The 26334-nt window shown below is 36.7% G+C and overlaps 1 protein-coding gene across 7 annotated transcripts in view; it reads left to right on the forward strand.

The window, feature by feature from the left end:
- The window catches only part of BRAF (B-Raf proto-oncogene, serine/threonine kinase), a 172156-nt gene that overhangs the window by 98612 nt on the left and 47210 nt on the right, over positions 1-26334 (forward strand). For all 7 annotated transcript variants that reach the window (XR_009260197.1, XM_058724070.1, XM_058724072.1 and 4 more), the window contains exons 4-9: positions 4219-4322; positions 5174-5276; positions 10005-10153; positions 11116-11235; positions 17064-17223; positions 24965-25001. Coding sequence is in view for 6 of the 7 variants with exons in the window: in XM_058724070.1 (XP_058580053.1) it covers positions 4219-4322; positions 5174-5276; positions 10005-10153; positions 11116-11235; positions 17064-17223; positions 24965-25001 (673 nt within the window). In the remaining variant the exon portion in view is untranslated. The remainder of the gene's footprint in view (positions 1-4218; positions 4323-5173; positions 5277-10004; positions 10154-11115; positions 11236-17063; positions 17224-24964; positions 25002-26334) is intronic.

Consider the following 26334-nt stretch of genomic DNA (forward strand, 5'->3'; position numbering starts at 1 on the left):
TCAGTCAATTTAGAACATAGTTTCAAATGATAAGATCGAAAACAAATGTCAGAGAAAATAAATATTAAATGTTAGAATCTATGTAGAGAGAATTTGGATGTTAATTGTATCGTTCTCATTTTCCGTGTTTGAAAATTTTCATAATAGAGTTGGAAAAATGCAAAAACATATACCAAAGGAAAAATAGAAAGTTCAAAAGAAACAGTTGTCACTAAGGAAAAAAAGAAATAATGAACACTTGATTTGATGAAGTAGCAAGGCAACTTGAAATATAATTTCAGTATCTCTAGTAGTTACAGCGTATTACAGAACAGCTGTCAAAATGCTAAATAAAAATTAGAATATTTGTTTTAAAAAACTAAATGGATGAGATTAAAAGTAGATTAAAGCCAACTGAAGGGAGGGAAAATTAGTAAACTGTGGAAAGCAAGGAAAGAGAGTCAAAGAAAATATAAAAGAGGGGATAAGAGGTATGAAAGATGAAATGAACAGTTTCATTATATGCCTGAGAGGAGTTCCAGAAAGTGAAAATAGGAATAAAGGAGTAGAGCAGAATTCAAAGAAATGATGGCTAATGTTGGTGAAAGACATGAATCTAAAGATTTGGGGAAAACAGGCCCTGAATTGTATAAGTAAATTTTAGTCCATAATTATTAAACTTAACAAAATGAAAGAATACTATTTTAAAACCATTCAGGGAAAGAATTATCTATAATAAAAAACTACAATTGGATTATTAAAAAATATTGATTGTAGCAGCTGGAGAAGCCAGAAGACAATAGAATATTGTACCAAGAATGCTGAGAGGTGCCTGTTAAGTTGCTTAGCTAAAGTATGAGTTGAAGGTACATTCACTAATAAAGGCCTTTCCAGATGGGGAATTTACCTTTCCCATGCTCTGCTTGAAGGAACTACTCAAAAATTACTTTAGAAAGTTGAATACAGATGAAGGAATGAAAAGTAAAAATTAAACCTAAAACTATCAAATTTATAGAAGAAAACATAGGAGAAAATCTTAGTGACCTCGAATTTGTGGCAATGATTGCATAAATATGACACCAAAAGAAAAATCCATAATGAACATATTCATAAATTGGACTTCATCAAAATTAAAAACCTATTGCTCTTTGAAACACAGTGTTAAGAGAGTAAAAAGACAAACCACACAGACTAATCTTTGCAGAACATCTATTTGATCAAAGACATGTATCCACAGCATTAGAAAGAGCTCTTTGAACTCAATAGTAAGAAAGCAAACAACTCAAAAAATAGGCAAAAGATTTGAGCAGATGCTTCACAAAAGAAGATATGTAGACAGTAAATAAACACATGCAAAGATACTCAACATCATTGGTCATTGGGGGAATGCAAACTAAAGGCACAAGATGTCACTACACGCCTACTAGAATGGCTGGAATGAAAGAGTTGGTCATACCAACTATTGGCAGCTATTATGTGGAATAACAAATTTTTATACACCGCTGGTGGCAATGTATAATGGTACAGTCACCTTTGAAGACAATTTGGCAGTTTTATTTAATTCAGTTCCTTTAAAATCCCAACAGTGTTTTTTGCAGACATAAGAAAAATCCATCCTGAAATTCATGTGGAGGCTCAATGAATCCTGAATAACCAAGCATTCTTGAGAAAGAGCAAAGTTGGAGGTCTCACACTTCCTGATCTTTAAACTTTTTACATGCCTACTGAGTGGCATAGACATCAGACATATAGATCAAGGAAATAAAGAGTCCAGAAATAAATGATCATGTATGTGGTCAAAGGATCTTTGACAAGGGTGCCACAGCCCCGTCTGCGGGGGGAGGCGGGGAGGAAAAACCCTTCCACAATGGTACCGGGAAAACTAGATATGCACGTGCAAAACAATGAGGTTGGACCCTTACCTTACACTATATGCAGATTATCTCAAAATAGATCAAAGGCATAAACATAAGAGCTGCAACTATAAAACCCCTTAGAAGAAAACATACAGGAAAAGCTTCACAATACTGGACTTGGCAGTAGTTTTTTAGGTAAGACACCAAAAGTACAGGCAACATGTAAAAATAGAGAAATAGGACTATATCAAAATTAAAAACTATATGAATCAGAAGCTTTGATGCAGCCACTCTGGAAAATAGTATGGAGGTTTCTCCAAAAGTTGAAAATAGAACTATCCTATGACCCAGCAATTGTACTACTACATTTTTAGCTGAAGAATACAAAAATGCTGATTTGAAGGGGCCAGTGTTTATAGCAGTAATATTAACAATAGCCAAATTATGGAAAGAGCCCAAATGTCTGTCAACTGATGAATGGATAAAGAATATGTATTTATATACAATGGAATATTACTTGGCATTCAGAAAGAATGAAATCTTGCCATTTTGCAACAATGTGGATGGAACTAGATTATTAGGCTATATGAAATAAGTCAATCAGAGAAAGACAAATATGATTTTACTCGTGTGGAATTTAAGAAACAAAACAGATGAACATAGGAGAAGGGAAGGAAAAATAAAATAACAGAGAGGGAGGCAAAGCATAAGAGACTCTTAACTATAGAGAACAAACTGAAGGTTGAGGGGAGGCCGGTGGGGGGGGGTGGCTAGATAGGTGATGGGCATTAAGGAGGGCACTTATTGGGATGAGCACTGGGTGTTACATGTAAGTGATGAATCACTAAATTCTACTCCTGAAACAAATACTACACTGTTAACTAACATGAATTTAAATTAAAAAACCCCACAAAACTATGTGAATCAGAACACAGTCATCTAAGTGAAAAGACAACTTATGGAATAAGACAACTTCTTTTCATATTTACAAATCATATATATGATAAGGGGTTGATATTCAGAACGTATTTTTAAAAACTCCTACAACTCAACAACAAAAAACCTGTAAACAACCCGATTAAGAAAAGGGGAAAGGACTTAAATAGACATTTCTCCAAAGAAGATATACAAATAGCCAACAAACACGGGAAAAGATGCTCAACAGTAATCATTAGGAATGTGCAAATCAAAGCTACAAGGAGCTACCACCTCACACCCATTAGAATGGCTGTTATCAAAAAAAGAAAGGAAGAAAGAAAGCAAAAAAGAAAGGGAAAGAAAGAATGAATAACATGTTTTATTCAAAGTAGTAGTAGAAGTCCTAGACACAGCAGACACACACACACACACACACACACACACACACACACACACACACAGAGGAATATTACAAAACCATAAAAATGGATGAGCTGAGGTGCCTGGGTGACTCAGTCGGTTAAGCATCTGATTTCAGCTCGTGTCATAATCTTGCAGTCCCTGAGTTCGAGCCCTGCGTCGGGCTCTGTGCTGACAGCTCGGAGCCTGGAGCCAGCTTCAGATTCTGTGTTTCCCTCTCTCTCTGCCCCTCTCCCGCTAGCAGTCTGTTTCTCTCTCTCAAAAATAAATAAACATTAAAAAAAAAAAAAAAAAAAAGGATGAGCTCTTGCCAAAGAGGGTATTATGCTAAGTGAAATAAATCAGACTGAGAAAGACATATACCATATGATTTTACTTGCATGTGGAATCTACAAAATAAAACAGGAATAAACACAAAGCATAATCAGACCGGTAACTACAAAGAACACACTGATGGCTGCCAGAGGGCCAGAGAATAGAGGGATAGGCAAAATGGGTGAAGGGAAGTGGGGGGAGATACTTCCAGTTGATGGAATTAGTAAGTCATGGGGGTGAAAGACATAGGGAATATTACTATTCTGATGTTGTATGGTGACAGATAGTAAGCTATACTTGGGAGCACAGCATAATGTATAGAGAAGTTGAATCACTATGTTGTACACTTGAAACTGAGGTAATGTGTGTCAGCTATATTCAAATTAAAAAAATGTTTTTCATTGATTTTGCTTTAAACGTTGACTTGTTGTTTCTCAGTGGTGGGTATATAGGAATCTGTTATACTTTCTGTTTCTATATGTACAAAATATTTCATAATCTTAATAAAAAACAAAATCAGTTTTGCTTTCAGTTGGTGAATAATAGATACTTGAGTCATGATTTTCCTTTAATATTAAGTTAGCTCTATAAATGATGTTGTATCTAACATAGTAATCCGTATGACATTTTAAAGGTATTATAAAGGTAAGGTATTGAGCTTTATGAAATGATGCGAAAAAATATATAATTTATTCCTTTTACCTCATACTATATATTTCTGATACTATAGGTACCTGCAAGATGTGGAGTTACAGTCCGGGACAGTCTAAAGAAAGCTCTGATGATGAGAGGTCTAATCCCTGAGTGCTGTGCTGTTTACAGAATTCAGGATGGGTATGGTTTGTATGTGATGTGAAATTTTGTTTAAAAAGGCAAAAAAACCTCAGACATTGAACTTTGGGGTGTTCTGTAGCATCTTTACCCAAACCTAGGGTGTTAAAATGTAAGTTTAGGAAAAAAAAAAACCTAAAGAAAATTTGCCAGCCTTTTGAGGAGTTAACATTAGACAATTTTGTGTGATTATAGTATTTTGTTATTCTGATCAAATGACTTTATTTGGAGTTGGAGAATCTTAAAATTTTTGAACCATTTAGAGTGTGACTTATTTGAATAACGGACTCTACCCCACGCCCATTTTTAATATAAATTCATAGTTTCACAAAAGGCTTATCAAAGTTAACATTTTATATTAAACTGTTTTTCTTTCAAAAAAGTGTTTAAAATTGTGCCAAGACCCCCCAAATTTTGAATCCTGTTTTTTAAAAAATATCCTTTTTGGGGCATGTTGTCCCTTGAGTGCTGTTTTTATTTTTTTAGTTTTTACTTTTTTTAAAATGGATAGATAAATCCGTACCTGTGATTTTTTTTTTTTTTTTTTTTTTTTTTTTTGGAGGGGGGACCCTAGGAACAATCAATTTTCTGCTGTTGTAGGTCTTTTCTGGAGCTGACTTGAAGAAAAGAGTACATCTCTTTACCCTGCTGTTTGTCCAAGAGTGATACATTTATTTGGGGTAAACTTAAAAATTAATTTATTGCCATTTAAATTTCTAACGATGGAAGACCAGGGAGCCAAACCTCCCTCACCATTACTAGCCCCTCAATAACCAATTTTCATATCTTCAGCATGAGGTACGTGAAGATTTTTAGGTACGCTAACCAAGAAAGGCTGTGTCTACACTTTGCAGAGAGAAGAAACCAATTGGCTGGGACACTGATATCTCCTGGCTCACCGGAGAGGAATTGCATGTAGAAGTGTTGGAAAATGTTCCGCTTACAACTCACAACTTTGTATGTACTTGTACATTTTTTCTGAGTGTCAAAAACGTTCAGGTTCTTGTGCATGAATTTTTATTTAAGGAATATGTAATATGGATGAGTAAGTTAGGGATTGATATTTGGCCCAGGTTAAAATCAGTTCTTTAAAAACTTTGTATTTAAACTAGAGTTTTATTTTCATCATATACTTTCTTTTTAACTTGAAAAAGCAATAGATGACTTTCCTTAAAAGGAACTAAAAAGAAGGGGCACCTGGGTGACTGTAAGTTAAGCGTCCACCTCTTGATTCCAGCTCAGTCATGATGTCACAGTCGTGAGGTAGAGCCTGCTTAAGATGCGCTTTCTCCCTCTCTGCCCATCCCCCGCGTGCATGTTCTTTCTCTCAAAAAAAAATTTTTTTTTTTTAAAAACTAAAAAGAAAATTTGAATGGTACAGAAGTATATCAAGTAAAAAAATGAAAATAAGAGGGTAAACATTTGTTATTTTGTATTCTTCTAAACTCTTTCTGTATATACAAATGTGTGCTTATACCTGTGAGCCCAAAGTTTTTTCCTTTCTCTTTTTTCCTTCCTTCCCTTCCCGTTCTTTCCTTAAATGAAAGATGGAGTCATATTTTGTATGATATTCTTCACCTTAAAGAAAAAAAAAATTCAATAGTGTATCATAGATCCCTTGCCACATCAGTACACCTAGGTTTGTGTTTATAGTGATTGCATAATAGCCCATATTTAACCCTCCTCTATTAATAGACATATAAGGGGTTTTAAAATCTGTTTTGTACAGGGCTAAACAGAATTTTTGCATACAGCTTGATACACTTGTGTAAATGTTTCTGAAGGATGAGTTAATGAAAGTGGAGTAGCGCTCCTTGAGGACCTCTCCCTTCATCTGGGGTTTGCATTTGCTGGAACCTAGCCTAAAGCTAAGTGTCACCAGCATGAGACCTGGAATGTGGGACATCTCCACCTTAGTGATGATGAGGGTATAGTGCCCAGAGTTTGAGAACTTACCCTCTAAAGGATAGGCAGAAGCCTAGAGTAGAATGATCTGTAAGGCAGGAATGCACTTCTTACTTTGTATTGTATATGGAGTTTTGACAATAGTTTATTTTTTCTAGATGGATAGTTATTGCTCACCTTTGGGCATCCAGTGCTTTCTCGTGTGCTTTGGTGATCAGTACAGCCGGACTCCTAAAACAGATGAATGATGAGCTGATTTCCTTGGGGGTTTGTGCTTTCTGGGCTCCATTAGTGGTGAATAATTTGTGCTTCAGTAAATAAGACATCTTTTTTTTATGTTTATTTTAAAATTTTTTTATGCTTGTTTATTCTTGAGAGAGAGAGAGAGTGACAGCGCACAAGTGGAGGAGGGACAGAGAGAAAGGGAGACACAAGATGTGAAGCAGGCTCCAGGCTCTGAGCTGTAAGCACAGAGCCTGACGTGGGGCTTGAACTCACAAACCGTGAGAACATGATCAGAGCCAAAGTCAGATGCTTTAACTGACTGAGCCACCCAAGCACCCCAAATGTTTACTTATTTTTGAGAGAGAGAGAGACAGACAGACAGTGAGCAGGGAAGGGGCAGAGAGAGAGAGAGAGAGACAGAGACAGAATCTGAAGTAGGCTCCAGGCTCTAAGCTGTCAACTCAGAGCCCAACGTGGGGCTTGAACTCATGGACCACGAGATCATGACCTGAGCTGCAGTCAGAGGCTTAACCCACTAAACCACCCAGGTGCCCCAATAAATAAGGCATCTTTTTGATGAATGTTGTCAGTCAGATTTACTATGTAGCAAGTAGTTTTGTAATGATGACCTAGCAAGTTCATTACTATTTATTATTTTTTTAATTTGTAGAATTTGGAGTGGATAAATCTGAAGATAATTTTAAGTTTTTAGGATCCCAAAACAGTAGAGCTTACATTTTACAATGATTACTACTCTTTTTCTTAATTATTCTTCTTAGCTAGAAATTAGTTAAGAGGAGGTGAAAAATCTAATGTTAAAGTAGTGCCTCGGGAAGGTCCTTGCCACAAGAGAATAATGAAAACAAACTGCAGAGTATAAAAATCCTCACAACACAGTTGGAGACTTGCCAGTAAATATTTATTGAGAACTTTCCATTTACCAACACTGTTTCTGATCTGGGGATATAACAATGAATGAGAAAAACAATATCCTTGCCTTAGAGTAGAGAGACAGATGATTCGATAAGAACATTTCATAAACACTCTTAATTACCGTGTATGTGTAAAGTACAGTAGATGCACAGAGTAGAGACTCCTAACCAGGCCTTGGAGGATCAGGAAAGTTTCCCAAAGAAGGAACTATCTAAGCTAAGGCCCAGTGGATGAGGGAAGAATACTCTCAACAGAAGGAACAGTGTAAAAGCATGGTACTTACCAGCTCTGAAAGAAGTTCAGGGGGTATGGAATCAAATTGGAGAGGGGGTGGTTACAGTGCAGCAAGAGTTAGGGCTAGAGTAAGAAGAGTCCAGCTCGTGGGAGTCTTTGTAAGGCATGTTAAAGACTTGGACTTCTCTCCAAAATAATTGGAAATTGAATGCTTGTAAACAGGGGAGACCTGGGAATGGATTTGTGTTTTAGAACAGTTGCTGTGAGTGCCATGTAGAGGCAGAGGAAAAGCCTGCGTTCCGTTTAAGAAAGGGAAAGAATTCCTCTCTTTGCTTCTCTCTGCTGGATCTTGCTGGCTACTGGAGGATAGCTGTTTATGCCTCCTGGTTCCATAGAATCCGTTATAAAAGCAGTTCCTTTGGTATTTGCCTGGGTTCCAGAAATCCCTGGGAACTGACACGGTGGAAGTGGCAGGAAAGGTAGAAAATCTGCCTTCCCGTGCCCACTTTTATTGACAAGAGTATACTCATATATTCAAGTGCATGTCACAATTTATACTCCTGCGTACCCACGTTTGCTTCTCATTTCCATTCCTCTCTGCTTCCCTTCCTCCTCCCCTCTTGCCTTGTGTGTTTTTTTCTTCTGTACATACACAAACAGCCTGGTACACGTAGGTTTCAAGTAGAAGTCAGTAACAGGAAAAAAGACTGCAAGTGAGTAGATTAATGAAAAAAGAAATTAGGGCTTCATGAAACTGAACAGATTATCAGATGAGTGAGAAATGGTTAGCAAAGAGGATCAGGTGACTATAAAATAATTCCTGTGAACACGTTTTGTATTTTTCTGTGCTCTATTTTCTGAGATCCTGCGAGAAATACAAAAAATCCTCACGTTGGCGAGTAATGGCCACATAAATGTTAAAGGTTTTCTAATGGAAAAGTAACAAAGCTAAAAACAAGTAGTTGCCTTTTATATTCTCTAGAAAGTGATACGTAGACCTTTTTAGGTGAAGAAAACAAGAGCCACTCTTGAAATCACCTGAATGTTCTCAAAAAGCTGGAATGTACCATGTGCCAAGATATCATTTTCCTGATGAGACATTATCGTTAAATATCTTTTTATCCTGCTAAATGTATGTTTGTTGAAAAGAGTTTGGTATACCATGGGTATTGAAATAAACTTACTGGCTCATGAAAGGCATTTGCATGGAATAGAAAGTTCTGATGTACATTATATATGGTCAGGATAAATACTGTTACATGAATAAAGGTATGTCCTGGGTCATGATGTAAAATATACTTCTTACTATTGTTTGTGATTAAAACTGTCTGAGACACTGAGATGAATTAAGGGTATATAGGAAAGACAACGGACAAAATAGAGTCCTTTGAAAGCACAAAATGCTTTCACCACTCTAAAGTAGCCTCTGTTAACATTTCGGTATTTATCTTTCTTATATTTTCTGCTTATTCTATATGTAAAACAAATACTCTAAAAATAATTTCTGGCTTCAGTAGTTATCAGGATAGAGCCTCCCTGATGCCGTTCTTATTATGTGACCCATGTTGTAGATCATTTGCCTTCTGACATGGAGTTCTTAAGTTTCCCATAGAGGAATGTTCACAAACCCATTTAGGTGTTCTAATCCTCTGACTGATAATTTGTTAAACGTGGTTCTTACTGTCTTTTAGGTGATTTTCCTATCCCTTATCTTAGTCCGTTTCTGTTTTAAAGCTCTTTGGGTGGTTTTCTTTTTCTTATTACTAAGTAGTAACTTTAAGCCAGAGTTCCTTGCTTTATCAACCTCGGCCATCATTTACTGATCACTGATTTTATAGGGAATTAGCTCATTTGTAGTGTTACAACCTTACCTTTTTCTTCCCCTTTAAATAATATACCATCCCACCCCACCATGTAAAAATAAATAAACAAACAAACAAACAAACAAATAAATAAATAAATAAATAAATAGAATGCCATTGTTTCTTGTTCTGTCAGCAGCAGCAAGCATCACTTAACTCCTTTCGTGGTACAGTTGTTACAGTGTGCCCTCACCCTTCCTTTCACGCCTGTTCCCTCTTTGTACTTGTTATCTCTACTTTTACTTTCATGGAGTCAGGTTGAAAATAGTTTCCAGTCTTTTATTCACTTTCCATCTTCTTGACTTCTGAGTTTTCTAAATTGGATATTGAGTGGGAGATAAGTACATATGGTTCATCTATTGCCTTGAACCCCCTGGTCTTCATTTTAATATCTTTGTGTGTAAGGCAGTTCTCATGATATGAACGTATTAAAGGTTTGTTATTTTAAGCAAGAGAGTGAATAAGCTGATTTCTAAAAAGATTCTTGCAAGTTTTTAAAATGCTCTCTGATGTTTTTACTTTGCAGGTACGGAAAACGTTTTTCACCTTAGCATTTTGTGACTTTTGTCGAAAGCTGCTTTTCCAAGGTTTTCGCTGTCAAACGTGTGGTTATAAATTTCACCAGCGTTGTAGTACAGAGGTTCCACTGATGTGTGTTAATTATGACCAACTTGAGTAAGTAATAAAAAAAAAAATCTCTTTTCTATCTACCATTTTACATTTAACTTTTCTTAATGTGAAACTAGAGTATCTTAGAATCTGGGAATTTTCTTTCCAATAGAGTTACAGGGAATTAAAAAAGGGTGGCTAGGGAATACAATGTAGTGTAGCCAGTACTGCTCCCCCAAATTTAATCCTGATTCAGCTATACATTTCATTTATGTGTTACATTCTCTTCTAATGAATAAAGTTCCCTTGCCCATAGACATCACTGATAGATGGTTTTTGGGAGGACAGTGGTGTGATTTAAACTAAGTTAACCATTATATTTTTGGATCACAGATCAGAGATTCTGATCCTATCACTATTTTGTAAATTATGTGTGTTCTCTCTCTCTCTTTCTTTCGGTGTCTCTCTCTCTCTCCTTCAACCTCCCCCGCCCAGTTTATTTGAAAGTAAGATATAAAATCTTTGTACCCAGTGTATCTTTCTAAAACTTCTATTTGCTTTATGCCACAGTTTCTCTAATAGATTAGACTGAGTCTATTGTAATCTTTTTTGTTGTTGTTGCTGCTGCTGCTACTACCGTTAAGGTCTTATTACTTTGCTTGATGACTTGAGCAAAGAGAATTCAACTCTGTACTTTAAAGTACATTTGATGTAATCTAACTTAGCAGTTGATACATTTTCTTCTAATTCTTTAACCACAAAGCATGATTTTTCCCCTCTAATATATAGAAATTTGCTGGATAGAACAATTAGTTCTAGATTATAAGCTTGCCTTTCAAAGTGCAATATAATTCTTTTTAAATAAGCCTTTAGGCAAAAAACGACTAATTGAATTTAACAGTCATTTCTGAAAGTGGAATTTGATCTCAAATATTTCTGTTAACTCTATAATGTATTCTGGTGTGTGAAGCTTCTGGGTTTTGCACAAGTTAGGTTTGTTTTGTTTTGTTTTTGTTTTTGCCTCACAGTTTGCTGTTTGTCTCCAAGTTCTTTGAACACCACCCAATACCACAGGAGGAGGCCTCCATAGCAGAGACTGCCCTAACGTCTGGATCGTCCCCTTCTGCCCCCCCCTCCGATTCTCCTGGGTATGACTTGACTCCTGCTGTTCAATAACAATGCTACTTGATCTGGTTTCTTTTGGATCTTTTGGTTAATTATAAACCTTTCCAACACTTGGACTGTTAAATTAAGGATTTTTCTCCAAGTAACTTATTTTATCACATCAGACAAATGAATGATCACACAGGCAAATGTACACAATTTTATCACATCAGGCAAATGCACATGAATTCGGTAAAGGTACGTGGGATTAAAACTGACTTAGACTCTTTCAGGACCAGCCTGGGAAAAAAATCAAGCAGCAGATCATTTAGAGTTCCTGCCTTGTGCTCATCACTTTACTAGGTAATATCAAATATAGAAGTCTGTGATTCCCATTTAGAAAAGCAGCATTAAACCAATGAGACAATGGCAAACAATTTAAAAATAGTCTGCAATTTATGACGTAATATTTTAAATGATGTGAGAAGGACATAAATATTACCATGTTTACCATAGAAGAGAGAGTAGTGAGTATAGGCAAGAACATTGAGTGACGAAATGGGATGTGGATTCCAGAATCTGGATGAGCCCAGGGAATAAAAAGCATGGTGATGGGTGGTGGGATGGTAGATTTGAGAGACCGTGAACAGAGGCTAATCAAGTTGATAAGTAACATGCGTAAACCCAAATAATGAAGAGTGCTGAAATTCAGACTAGAAGTTAGGCTTAAGACTTAACACAAGAGGGGGAAAAGGTAGTTTTCGAGCAGAGAACTGGCTGTTCAAAATGATTTTAGGGAAAGGATCACCACGTAGCAAGGAGAGATAGGTTGATGGAGAAATGTCTAGGGTGAAGAAGGCCAACTCAGATGCTGTTCATAGTGGAGACAACGAGTGGCAATAAAGACCTGAAGTGGGCTGTATGGAGAAGGGATGGATGTGCACAAAGTGTAAGGAAAAAAATTAATAGTATTGTTAGTTGTGGAGGATAAATGAGAAAACTGACTTTAAAGATAATACAAAGGCATCATATATTCAAGCTTCATAGTAGGAAAAAAAAGAAAAAAGATGATGAGTTTAATAGATACTTGTATTTTGTTGGAGAATTTCTTACACATGTCTGCATACTCTTTCTCTGTTGGGTTTGAGGCAGAATAAATTATGCTATATTTGGAAGCATATGGTTAAAAAAAAATAAAGTCCTCACATGGCATTCTCTCTTATAATATTCCAGAGATAGTTAAGATCAGAAATATTTATTGTCAGTTTGAACCCTACGTCCTTCCTCTCTTCACAAGGTAATGCTATTTTTTCTGCCTAGAGAGAGAAGACAGTAAGTGGATAATCCTAAGAGACCTGTAATTTTACAAAGCCAACCTTTCTAGAGGTTTCATAGGCTAGAAAATTTACTAAAGACTTGTATTAGGGACTGTATTTTTTATCTACTTAGAAACACTAGAAAATGCAACCATTTATTTATTTAGTCAGGTCATAACAGTTACCTGCTCTAGTGGAGTCATTTTATTCCTGCTGTCTCTGTCATTAGTTCTTTGCACCTGTGTCTTCCTTAGGAGATCTAAGTGTTATTGTTTGTTTTGATTTTTAATTAACCTTCTGGCTATGGTATTTACTCCTGACAGTTCTGTAGACCATGATGCCTTTCCAGTGGCAGGTCCTAGTTCTATGAGCAGAGTTACAGAACACCATAATGAAATTAACTTGGTTTCTCTGAAGGTTTATAATGGTAATGATCCAGGGCAGGTGCCTTTCAGTGAAGGGATGCTGTCTTAAAATTGAGAAACCATTTGCCTATGCCATGAGTATTTTCTGTATAACTAAACTATAGTACCTTCTGGTCTTGAGCAAATGATAAAAAAGATATTCAGACTTTTGTTTCCCTGATGCTTTTATGTCACAAGTGTCTGTGTATGCCTGTGAAAAGATAGAAGCCAATCCTGTTCTGTATTGCTGCTCCTTTGCATTTTGTTAATAGTCTTTATAATAATTCTAGTGGTCATGAAGCACATAGAATAATGGATGTAACCAAGACATATTGGAGAAGTGATACATTGCCCAGTTTTGAATTAAAAGTTAGAGGTACCTCCTTTTCTGCTTTTTAAAAATGCTGTGGAATGTGTGAATGTATAAAAAGTCAGCATTTTAAAATTTACATGTTGCTGGGGCCCCTGGGTGGCTCAGTCAGTTAAGTGACCAACTCTTGGTTTTGGCTCAGGTCATGATCTCACAATTTGTGGGGTCGAGCCCCACATCAGGCTCTGCACTGGCAGCATGAGGCCTGCTTGGGATTCTCTCTGTCTGCTTCTCCCCTGGTCGTACTCTTTCTCTCTTAAAATAAATAAATAAACTTTAAAAAATAAAATTTACATATTGCTGAACAGAAGGAGTCACATAAATAAAATTTACATATTGCTGAACAGAAGGAGTCACATTGCTTCAAAACTTTTATTATTCTTTTTTTTTTTTTTTTTTACCGTTTGTTTATTTTTGAGAGGGGTTGGGGGAGGCAGAGAGAGGAGACAGAGGATCCGAAGCATGTTCTATACTGACAGCAGAGAGCCTGATACTGGATTCAAACTCAGGAACTGTGAGATCATGACCTGAGCTGAAGTCAGTCATTTAACCAACTGAGCCACCCAGGCGCCCCAAAACTTTGAATATTCTTTTTTTTTTTTAATGTTTATTTATGTTTGAGAGAGAGAGACAGAGTGTGAGCAGGGGAGGGGCAGAGAGAGAGGGAGACAGAATCTGAAGCAGGCTCCAGGCTCCACACCGTCAGCACAGAGCCCGACACGTGGCTCAAACTTGTGAACCGGGAGATCATGATCTGAGCCGAAGTCGGACGCTCAACCCACTGAGCCACTCAGGCGCCCCCCCCCCCCCCCCACAACTTTTAATATTCCAGATTGAAAATAAGATCTAAACTAAGTGGTAATTTGCTGAAGAGTGTTAGAGGTAAAATTTTTTTATTTTTAATCTGATACTGCTTTAAAGAGGTTTGCAACAAGATAGGTAGAGGTGTCATTAGGAGAAAGCCAGTTACTGGCTGCCAACATACTTCACTGGGTATAAATTGTGTTGGTCCGGGTAAAGATGCCCTAGTGTGGAAATTCAATTTTATCAGTCCCCAGAAATGATAAGAGTTAGAGATACACTGGTTTACAGTAACCAGAATTAGAAAAGACTGAATCAAAATTCTAGGTAATTCATTTCTTTGAGAAATATAGCTGTTGTATAGACCAGAGTTCTTGTGTTGGATGGACCAGCACTCCACTGTTGGAAGATATTTTTGAGAAACCAAATTATAATCCAAAGATTGCTTTTGTTAAGCATGGGATTAGCATATGGCTCAGGGGCACCTGGGTGGCTCAGTTGATTAATCATCCAACTCTTGATTTCGGCTCAGGTCACGGTCTCGCAGTTCGTCAGATCAAGCCCCATTTCGGGCTCTGCACTAACAGAGCAGAGACTGCTTGGTATTCTCTCTGTTTGCCCATTCTCCATTTGTGCTCTCTTTCTCTTTCTCCAAATAAACTTAAAAAAAAAAAAAAAAAAAAAAAAAAAAGGACATGGCTCAGATGTTTAATGACATTAAGATATAATAACTTGAAGTTTCTCACAAAATTATAATATACTGGGCATCAATGCTAGGTAAATTGATTTCATGGACCACCATATGCCCTCCACTGGGTGATGTTAGATACCGGCTGCCAACTGTAGTCTTTCTCATTTTGTGAATAGGCAGATATCGTCACTTTCTTATGTATTCATTTTTTTAGATAATAAAATTTATCAGATTAAATCCTGGTTTTCGTTTCTCCTACTTCTGAACCAATGCCCTTTGAATACATGTTTCTGCTTTGTTATAGACTACATGTTGCATTCATAGTCTTAATTCAGTAACTTTCAAAAATGACTTGCTGTCACTTAATGCCTGCATCAGATCAATTATATTAGATTGATCCATTATATTAGGTTAATTAGAATGCCCTGTACAACTGTAGTTAATTCAGGCTTTTTCCACATTTAAGTCCTAACTTAAACTATGCAATTGCCTTGAGACTTAAAATTAGACTATAGTTTTTTAAAAGTAGGTACACTTTCCAAAACTTTTTTTAAAAACCATTTGTCATTTTTACATTCTTTTACCTGTTCTCAAAATCCCTTAGCAAAAGCCATATATTGGCTGCCTAAGGCAAAATTAAAGAAAGCTCTGTCACAAATTAAAAATTTCTCAATAATGACAATAAAAATCTTCTTAAGGCCAGGTCCATCAGTCTTAACCTGTAATTTTCAGTGGGTGATAACCAGGTCTTTAAACTACATAATATTTTATTATTTTTATTTCAGTTACAAGTGGACTGAGTATGAACAAATAAGCTCAAAATTTCTTTCCCTACCTTTGATAGCGTACTTCAAAGAGTAAAACAATAAATGGGTGGGGTTCAGATTTTGTTAAAATGCTTTATTCAGAACCTTAGGGGAAAAAAATCTTTTTGTCACTATTTGGCTTCTTTGGCTTTTCAAAGCTTTTCTATTTTTTCTTCCCGTACCTTCCTAAACCTGTCTCCTCACAAAATGTCTTTTTATTCCCTCCACGTTTTCATTTTGGCTATGTCTTAATAACAATAAAAAATGATGATTAGTTATAGAGTTTGCATTAAATGGGGTGGAATGAGGGCACCTGGATGGCTCAGTCGGTTAAGCATCCGACTTTGTCTCAGGTCATGATCTTGCAGTATGTGGGTTCGAGCCCCGCGTTGGACTTTGTGCTGACAGCTCAGAGCCTGGAGCCTGCTTCGGATTCTCTGTCTCCCTCTCTCTCTGCCTGTCCCCCACTCGTGCTCTGTCTCTCAAAAATAAACAAACATTTAAAAAAATAAAAATAAAAAATAAAATAAATGGGGTGAAATGATACCAGTCTTTGTAGAGAGGCTGTGAGCACTGCATCATTCATTGGTCTTGGTGGAGCTCATCAGGACAGCCATACCTTTTCTTTCACGTGATACTCCCTTCCCAGCTCCCTTGGATATTCTTTCTGAGGAGCCTAGACTACTCACAGGTATTTACAGTCTGTTCACAAAACTTGAGTGTGCTTTGTGAGTGTGAGGTTCATTTCAGGGCAATGAGAGATCGTAGAATTTGTTATTTATCTACAGTAACAAAATAGATCACTGTCACCTATTTTGATGATTTCATCAAAAGCAATTTTAAAGAAGATTTGCTTTAATGCTTAATACTTGATTCTCTTGCATCTCTTAATTATTGGACACGGTACGAATGATAAAATATGAGAGGCTGACACTATAAGGATCATCTTTTGGATATACAAATGGTCTTTTGCTATTGTTCAAGATTTTATTTTAACTCTGTGTAAAGCAACAGATACATCTTTCAGGTCCTGGAATCCACAGGTGTATTTTCAAAATATAATTTCCTAATACTTTGCATAAAAATTCCATTTTAGGATCTAGAAATGGCAAAGGTAGAAAAAAATAGATTTTATTCAGTCAGTCTCTAGTATTTAGAGATTTTTGTGTAACTTTAAAGAGTTTCTTTAGCTGATTAACTACAGGTAATTTCTAGCCATTTTTAGATTTCCCTGGAGTTCTTGGATAAGAATCAGTGTTCTTGTCATTAATCGTCCCTAGAGGGTCTGCTTCAGCAAAAGCAGCTCTTCAGTATTAATTATAGGCATATATTAGTTTTTAAACACCGTTACTGCTGGGTTTTTAATGCTTTAAAGATTTTATTGGAGAATACGAAAACAAGGAAATCTTTAGATCACCCACTTTTTGTTTTTATCTCTTTAGAGTTGCTCTGAATCTTATCTTTCAATGACTTGATTTTTCCAGGCCCCAAATTCTCACCAGTCCGTCTCCTTCAAAATCCATTCCAATTCCACAGCCTTTCCGACCAGCAGATGAAGATCATCGAAATCAATTTGGACAGCGAGACCGGTCCTCATCAGCTCCAAATGTGCATATAAATACAATAGAACCTGTCAATATTGATGTAAGTATCCAGCATTATTAGAATTAAAAAAATTCAATTATATTTCTTTTTCTGCTACATTTATAATATAGATCAGAAATAAGTGCCATCTTTCAAGTGTCACAGTCATTAGGTGATTGACTTCATGAATTAGTGATCAGAAAAACCTTGTCATCTTCTCTGATGGTACTAATACTTAACTGATGCCAAATTGTGGAGTTGTTCGGATTTGTTGCCTTATGATATTGTTTCTGCAAAAGTCTTATCTTCATTTATTTAATAGATAATCCCTTGGCCATTTCATGGTAAAGAAATAAGGGTACCATTGCAGATTTTCTATTTGGATCAATTTGAAATCTGTATCTAAATTTCTAAAAGTACAGTTTTAAGTTAAATAACCCTTTAGGACTAATCATTACTTTATGTACAAGATATGCAAAGCTACTTTTTACCTTCCTTTTTTTTTTAAATGTTTATTTTTGAGAGACAGGGTAAGTGGAGGAGGGGCAGAGAAATAGAGACAGAGGATCTAAGCAGGCTCCATGCTGTCAGCGCAGAGCCCAGTGTGGCACTCCAACTCTCTTTTTTCTTTTCTTTTCTTTTCTTTTCTTTTCTTTTCTTTTCTTTTCTTTTCTTTTCTTTTCTTTTCTTTTTTTTTAAACATTTATTTATTTTTGAGAGACAGAAAGAGACAGAGTGTGAGCAGGGGAGGAGGCAAAGAGAGAGGGAGACACAGAATCCGAAGCAGGATCAGACTTCGAGCTGTTAGCACAGAGCCCAATGCAGGGCTCAAACTCGTGAGACACCTGAACTCGTGAACCACGAGATCATAACCTGAGCTGAAGTCAGACGCTCAACCAACTGAGCCACCAACGCGCCCCAACAGACTTTTCTTAAAGTAAATATTTTAGTCTCATGGGTCATATGATTTCTGATGACAGCTGTTGAACTTTGTCATTGTAGTGTGAGAGCAGAGATAATACCTTATAAACAAATGGCTTTATTCTCATAAAACTTTATTTACAAAATAATCCAGTAATTGAGTTACAGAAGAGAATAATGTGCTCTTACTACCTGAGCTGTCGTGGGATGGGGGTCCTGATCTTGGAATTAGGTGTCATTTCTCCCAGAATTTGTGCTTTCAGATAAAGAGTGTAAGTTATTCCTAATCTCTGTAATAAGCAACAAAACAGAAAAGCTGCCAACCTTGTTTGCCTTGGAAACTAATTATATTTAAAACGGAAGTTAAAAAACTATTTCCCCACATAAACAGGGTACTAAAATTAGTGAGGTGGTTTTGTGTGTGTGTTAGAAGATAGGAGTTGTTCTCATTATACAAGCATTCCTTATGTGAGTCTTCCTAGTTATATAAAGTTGAGTAGAGAAGCAAAAATTTTCCTAACAGGAAAATATTCACTTATTAACAGGCTACTTTAATATTAGTCCCCACTCAGATATCCTTCCCCATCTAATTCCAGTTTGCATTCCAACCCCCATACATCATTATCCAACATTTCAATGCAAATATGATGCACATTGATTGCAAATCTGGCAAAAAAAAAGAAAGAAAGAAAAGATTTAAAGATTTTATAAAGATAGTGAAAAATGACTTTGGAGAACTACTGAAATTATAAAAAGCCATTGAAAAATAAGGATACGGTAGAATTAAATTAGTCCAGGTAACAATAGAAGAGAAAAGATCCTTAGAGATGACAATATAATAGGTTCTTCAAATGAAAATGATTTAAATATCAAAGGATTGTTAGAGGCCCTTCAGGGAATTGATGAAACCCTCTAAAATTTTTATAAAAATGATTATGCTTGCTATGTAAAAGATGAATATGAAAACGAGGATTTCAGTTGGTGCTATAGCTTTCGTATTATGAACAACAAAAAACTTGATTCCTGTGTTGATAATTAGCATATTGAAATTGTAACTTAAAATTTATTAAATATAAAAGAAAATCTTTATTATAAATTTTAATTTCATTTTTCAAGATGAACTTCCAAATTCCAGACATCCTTTCCACTTTTTACTATGAGATTTTTTTCTCTATTTTTATTGGATTTATTTTAAGTGGCCTTTGCCTAATATTAATTTTTCTCAACTAATAAGGTCTAGGTAGGCCTGAATACAAAGGAAGAAAATAGTAGGAGAGGGAAATATGGGAATAATGAGATTGTGAAATAAGAAACCAAATCTTATTTCTAAATTAGGTCTATTCTCATTATGTTCAAAATTGTAGCTATCTTGGGGTACCTGGGTGGCTCAGTCCAGTTAAGCTTTTGACTCTGGATTTTGGCTCAGGTCATGATCTCACAGTTTGTGAGTTCAAGCCCCCTGTCAGGCTCTGTGCTTGCTGTCAGCGTGGACCCTGCTTGGAATTCTTTCTCCCTCCTTCCCTCTTTCTGCCCCTACCCTCTCTCAAAATAAATTTAAAAATTTTTTAAACGATTTTTTTAAACATTTGTTTATTTTTGAGAGACAGAGCACGAGCAGGGGAGGGGCAGAGAGAGAGGGAGACACCGAATCCAAAGCAGGCTCCAGGCTCTGAGCTGTCAGCACAGACCCCGACACTGGCCTCGAACCCACGAAGTGTAAGAAGATCATGCCCTGAGCTGAAGTCGGATGTTTAACCGACTGAGCCCCAAAATAAATAATTTTTTAAAAAAAAGTTATATCCAGTTTTCCTTTCAGTACTAACATCATTTTAGACTGTTTCCCTCTAGACTTTTCCTCTTAGTGTTACTGTTCTATTCTCTGAGGCTTGAATATTTGGGGTATCATCTTTATATCTTGCCTTTTCTTCCTTCCTTTTAACCAAATAGTCATAAGGTATCAACTTTTCCTTTTGGTAATGCATCTCAAGTTTGTTCTCATTACTACCACCCTCTGAGCCCATATTTCTTTATTTGAATTAATTAATCTCCTAAATGGATTTCCTGCCATTGGTTTCTCTCTATCCATTTCCATTCTGTATGTTAGTGTCAGAATAATTTTTTTTATACCTCTGCCATCATCTGTTTCCTTGTTCCAAAACTTTCATTGACTTCCATTGATTATAAGATAATATATAAATGCTTTAGCATTTTCATTCAATTTCAGTCATTCAGATCCAATCATTATTTATCATTTATTATTCTAGTAAATAAGTTTTTTTTAACTTGTTTTTGACATACTTGGCAATGCTGACTCTGGGATAGGCACTGTCAGAATTGGGAATTAAAGATGGATTAGCACATAGTCTGTGATCTCAAAGAGGTCACAGTCTAATGGATGAATCAGACATATAAATAGATGCAAAAATATATAGCGGTAGTTTATAGAAGAGGGTGATAATCCTATATGCCACAGGGTAGAGTTTATCACTGTATTTAACAGAGAAAGGACAACATTTAAGCCACATTATAAAAGATGAATGCGTAGGAGTTCATTAAATTCACTAGGTGGGGGTTTTAAGAAGAAAGGGCATTTGTTAAGGAAATAGCACATGCAAAAAATATGGAAGTACCTTCACTTAGGATGTAATTAATAATGCACATTGTAGGAGTTTCTGGTTCAGGAGAAGAGTAGGAAAAAGATGACAAAACTAGGTAGGTAGAGTCCATACCTAAAGGCATTGTCAAGTCTTTTTTTTTTTTTTTTTTTTTTTAAATTTTTTTTTTCAACGTTTTTTATTTATTTTTGGGACAGAGAGAGACAGAGCATGAACAGGGGAGGTGCAGAGAGAGGGAGACACAGAATCGGAAACAGGCTCCAGGCTCCGAGCCATCAGCCCAGAGCCTGACGCGGGGCTCAAACTCACGGACCGCGAGATCGTGACCTGGCTGAAGTCGGACGCTTAACCGACTGCGCCACCCAGGCGCCCCAAGCATTGTCAAGTCTTTAAGGTTTCTGTGGTTGCTGGTAGTAGGGAGTCTGGAAAACTTTTGAGTGGGAGAGGAAGTGCTCAGCTCTGTATTTTGGAAGAGTATTTTGAGTTCACGAGAGATTTAGAAGGCAAGATTGTTAGGAATGGTATCAAAAATGGCTACTGTTTATGAATGCTTACTATATGCCAAGTACTATACTGAGTGCTTTACATAAATTTTCTTTTTTTTTTTTTTTTAAGTTTGTTTATTTTGAGAGAGACAGAGCTAGCGTGAGTGGGGAGGGGCAGAGAGAGAGAGAGAAACAGAGAATCCCAAGCTGGCTCCACACTGTCAGTGCAGGGCCTGACGCAGGGCTCGAACTCACAGAACCATAAGATTATGACGTGCGCTGAAACAAAGAATCGGATGCTTAACCGACTGAGCTACCCAGGCTCCCCTACATAAATTTTCTTAGTCTGTCCTCATAAACACTCATGGATTAAGTACTATTTTTAATCCTTATTTTACTGTTGAGAAAATTCTATTTGAAGAGGTTAAGAAACTTACCCAAGATCACATTGCTGATAAATGATTGAAATGGGGTAAAACCTGGGCTTTCTTGCTTATGTTTAACTACTGTTCTGTAGAGTAGTAGAAAGAAGTGAAAGAGATGAGATCTAGAAGATAATGTCCACACTTCTCTGGCTTGGGTAAATAGTATTCATTCCATTCAGTAGTCTAGGAAATACCAAAGGAAGAAGAACAGGTCTTATAGAAATGAAAATGGTAACTTTTATTTTGGACATACTGACATTAAGTTGTCTGAGGGACTTCCCTGGTTTAGAAGTCCAGTGGCAGTTGAATATAAGGACCTTGAGTAGAGATAACAGATTTTGGAATAATTAGCATATTTCTCAATTAAAACCATGGGTGTAAATGATACTACTCAAAGACTACATGTAAATTGAAAAGAAGGTAGAATATGCAACCCCACTGAATATTATTAACATTTTGAGGTCCGGGCAAAGACTGTCCTTTTCTGTGCCTTTTATGGGCTCCTCTTCCCAAGTCTAACTTTACATAAGTAAGAGAGAGTAGTGTCACCCCAAAGGGCAGAAAGGGAATTGAAGAATGCTGAAGTAGTTGGTGTTAGTTGCCACTGAGACTCACATGTGATAAGGACTGAAAATGCTACTGAACAATTAAAATGTCACTTTGACTTCACTGAGAGCTGTTTTAGAGGGCCAGTGGAGGAGAGCAAGGCTGGTGAAGGTGTGGGGGTAAGTGTCACTTTTGAGAAGATTGGCTGTAAAGGAATAATGTAAGGGCCATAGATTAAAACAGGGTTGAAGGACAGTTGTTGTTTTTTGTTTTTTTTTTTAATTTTTTTTTTCAACGTTTTTTATTTATTTTTGGGACAGAGAGAGACAGAGCATGAACGGGGGAGGGGCAGAGAGAGAGGGAGACACAGAATCGGAAACAGGCTCCAGGCTCCGAGCCATCAGCCCAGAGCCTGACACGGGGCTCGAACTCACGGACCGCGAGATCGTGACCTGGCTGAAGTCGGACGCTTAACCGACTGCGCCACCCAGGCGCCCCAAGGACAGTTGTTTTTAATGTGAGAGTCTTCAGCGTGTTTGTAACTTGAGGGGAAGAAGCAAGTGAAGAGAGAGGTTGAAAATAACAAGAGAGGGAATAATGGATATAGTCCAGTTCCTAAACGTGGAAACAATATTCCTCAGAGGCTGTGAGGAATTAGAGATGGACATAGCTCTCTCTGCAGCTCTTTACAGGCTGTATGACCTTGGGCAAATGCCTTAACCTTGAAGCTAGCCGTGTCTACCTCTTTTGTTGGTTTGAAAATGTTTATTATGCACATAGTAAGAATTCAGAAATTCTAGCTAGCGCTACTGTGCAAGTACTTGTTAATATAGGGACAGGCTTCTGTTTCCTCTATCATGCTAAAGGGAAGAGATATAAGTAACAAAAGGAGCTACAGGAGATGAGGGAGAGTTGCAAATAGCCAGTATTGGAATACTAGAAGATCCTCTTTAACCTAGAATAAGTGAAAAGATTGTCAAAGAGCTTTAGAAACAGATTGAAAAATAGAAGTTTATGGTGTTGATTAGCAGTAAGAGCGGAGAAAGCCAGAGGTGGCTGATCCCTGGTTGTGGGGAGTCACAAGGTTGGTGAAGCAAAAAGGAAAGGGATGTGGCATGTTTGCCTTTGTCTTGCGGTTCTTTGTGTCTAGAAGTTCCTCTCTGGGACACCTGGGTGGCTCAGTCGGTTAAGCGTCAGACTCTTGATCTCAGCTCAGGTCTGGACCGCGGGATCGTGAATTCAAGCCCCGCGGTTGTGCTCCAAGCTGGGTGTGGAGCCTACTTTAAAAATGTAGGTGGTCCTCTGCTTCTTTCCACCCCTGCGTTCCTATCTACCCCCAACTCCTAGCTCTTCTCTTGAAATGCTTCCACAGTGAGGTCTTACAGTTCTTTATCCCTTGAACTCGTGTGGCACCAGGAGTCTTTTCACCCATACTATTTGTCTGGCAGTTAACTAAGCAACTTTGGCACCTCTTTTATTGTTTTCTTAAGCTATTACTCTTTTATCATTTCATTTCCATGTTTGTACATCTTTCTTCCGCTTAGTTTACAAGTCCTCAAGAACACAGAGAAAGTTAGTGAGACCACGAGGATTTTATATTTATTGGTAGCCATGCAGCCCCTAACACCTAGCACATTGTTGGCAGATGTATATTTGTTGGTTATTCTGTAGAAGATGGCAAAGGCTTTATATAATACATTACACATGATAGAAATGCATTTGTAAAGAATTTATTCTAGACTAGAAACAAAAAGCTGCCTGTTTGCAAAGAGTCTTTGAGCCTGTTTAGAGACATTTGGGGCCGTTTCAGGCCCTCCTATTTAAACTGGGTAAACATACTAAGCTCCACCTATCATTGTCCAAAGTGCATCGCGTTGCCAGTAGACTTTTCCCTCCCCATCACCCAGTATTGTCTGTTGTAGAAAGATATATGTTTTAATAATAAAGACAAACTTTAACAAAACCCTGTTAGAGCCATTTTGATTTTTTTCCCCTCTGGTGTTTCCTTACGCATCTGTATTTTGATTGTAATCAGTGTACATTTAATATTTTTTTATATTGTAAACATGTTTCACGATACAAGATTCATACTTATTTCAGTAGCTGCATAATACTTACTAAACTGATGCACCATAATTTACTTAACTAAAATGTCATATGTCTATAATAGGGAAATAATTATTTCTGATTTTTTAGTATGATGGATAATGCTGCACTGCATATCTTTATGCATACATTTTTTTCTTCTGAATTATTTCCTTAGGAAAAATTCCCAAAAGTGGAATTACAAGATCAAAGGGTATGAACATTTTATGGCTAATATGTGCCAGTAGAATTTTTTTTAAGATTGATATAGCCAGGGGCACCTGGGTGGCTCAGTCGGTTAAGCATCTGACTTCAGCTCAGGTCATGATCTCATGGTTCGTGAGTTTGAGCCCCGCGTCAGGCTCTGTGCTGACAGCTTAGAGCCTGGAGCCTGCTTCAGATTCTGTGTCTCCCTCTCTCTCAAAAATAAATAAACGTTAAAAAAAAAAAAGAAAAAATTGATGTAGCCATTGGTTTTGAGTGGCCTGGAAGGGATTTCAACATTTGATTAGGACTAATAATCCCTTCAATATAGGGGTTAGGTTGACAAGTGCTTCAAAATGTTTATCTTATGTTCCCTAATTTCATATTCTTTTGTGAAGTAATTGTATGGCAGGTATTATGTTGAATTAACCTTTCTGTTAATGGTTAGTGGAAAGTTCAGTGTTGTTATTACTTTCTTACCATATGCTTTGAATAAATATCCATTACTGTTTATTTGTAGGACTTGATTAGAGACCAGGGGTTTCGTAGTGATGGAGGTAAGTAGTGATTTCAATTAAAAAAAAAAAAAAATCAGGGAAAAATGCAATTGCTTTGCTGCTTGTCTCCTTTATATTTGCTTCTTTCATGAAACACAGACACAGAGAAAAATGCGTAGGGAAAACCCCCAAATTTTTTTTTAGTTTTCTTTATTATTTATCATTCATCTCTGGTAAAATTTTAACTGATTTATAAGATGAGTAGATAAAAAGAGAAGACATAAAAGGGAATCTTAAATGTACTATCTACAATTTTAAAATGTTGTTATCCTCAAAGACAGATCATCAACTATCTTACCCACCTTACTGATTCCTAACTATCTCTAAAACTAGAGGTGCTAACTTCCCTTTGGGAGGGAACCCTAACTAGTACCACTCATACTTAATGATTGAGCTTAGGGTCAGTTAACACTTGATTTTCCTAAGTCATTCTTGTGAAGAATCCCTTAGGTTGCCTGTCACAACATCTCCGTTTGTTGGACATTGTCAGCCTCTTCAGCTTTCTAGAAGGGTTTGGAATGTACCTTATACAAAATGGACCCTTATAGAAAGAAAGCATGTCGTCCTCTTATTAGTTCAGTAAATAAAAGAAGTAAATGAGAAATTGAATGGAGATCGCTTCATCAGATGTTCACTCTAGCACTCTAAAAATTGGGGACATACGAAAACATTGCTTACTTTTTAACTAAGATTTTATCCCTATACAATGTTTTCCACGAAATGGTATTTGAAACTGTCTTGAAGATTTCTTCCAGGTGGTCCTTAGTGCTTACTTTTTCAAGTATTTTCTCTCTAAAAAAGAGGACCTGTAATACCTGTTTACCTTTTTGAGAGTTGGTCTCCTCACTGTGAACTGCTTTATCTTCAAAATACCTAAACCCAGACTTTAAAGATATTTTATATTGAATAAACATTGTGTAAGTCATCTTGTGTTATGTTTCTCTATACCTGTGAATCTGCCTCAGTGAAAACCCTGCATTGTATCTTGGACTTACTATTCATTATAGCATGTAGTTTAAAAAGTTGTGGTTGTTTTCCATTTGTTATTCCATGAATCCACCAATTAATGTTGCTGCCAGTTTGACTTTCATATGTCTTAATAACTGTGGCTTCTGATAATTTTGCCCAGTACATCCAGCATTTAAGTGTTGCCATCATATTAGCATCACAAAGTTAAGTTAATCTTAAAAACTGCCTGCTTAGTTCCAAAAATCAAATGGCACTTCTTATCCTTTTTATGAGTCACTTTATAAAAAGTCATTGGGATTTTATGAAAACAAGCAGATTTTTTAGACATCCAGAATATTTTGTGAAGCAGGCTTCAACTCATTTA

This window comes from Neofelis nebulosa, chromosome 4, assembly GCF_028018385.1.
Source record: "Neofelis nebulosa isolate mNeoNeb1 chromosome 4, mNeoNeb1.pri, whole genome shotgun sequence".
In the NCBI taxonomy this organism is placed as follows: domain Eukaryota; kingdom Metazoa; phylum Chordata; class Mammalia; order Carnivora; family Felidae; genus Neofelis; species Neofelis nebulosa.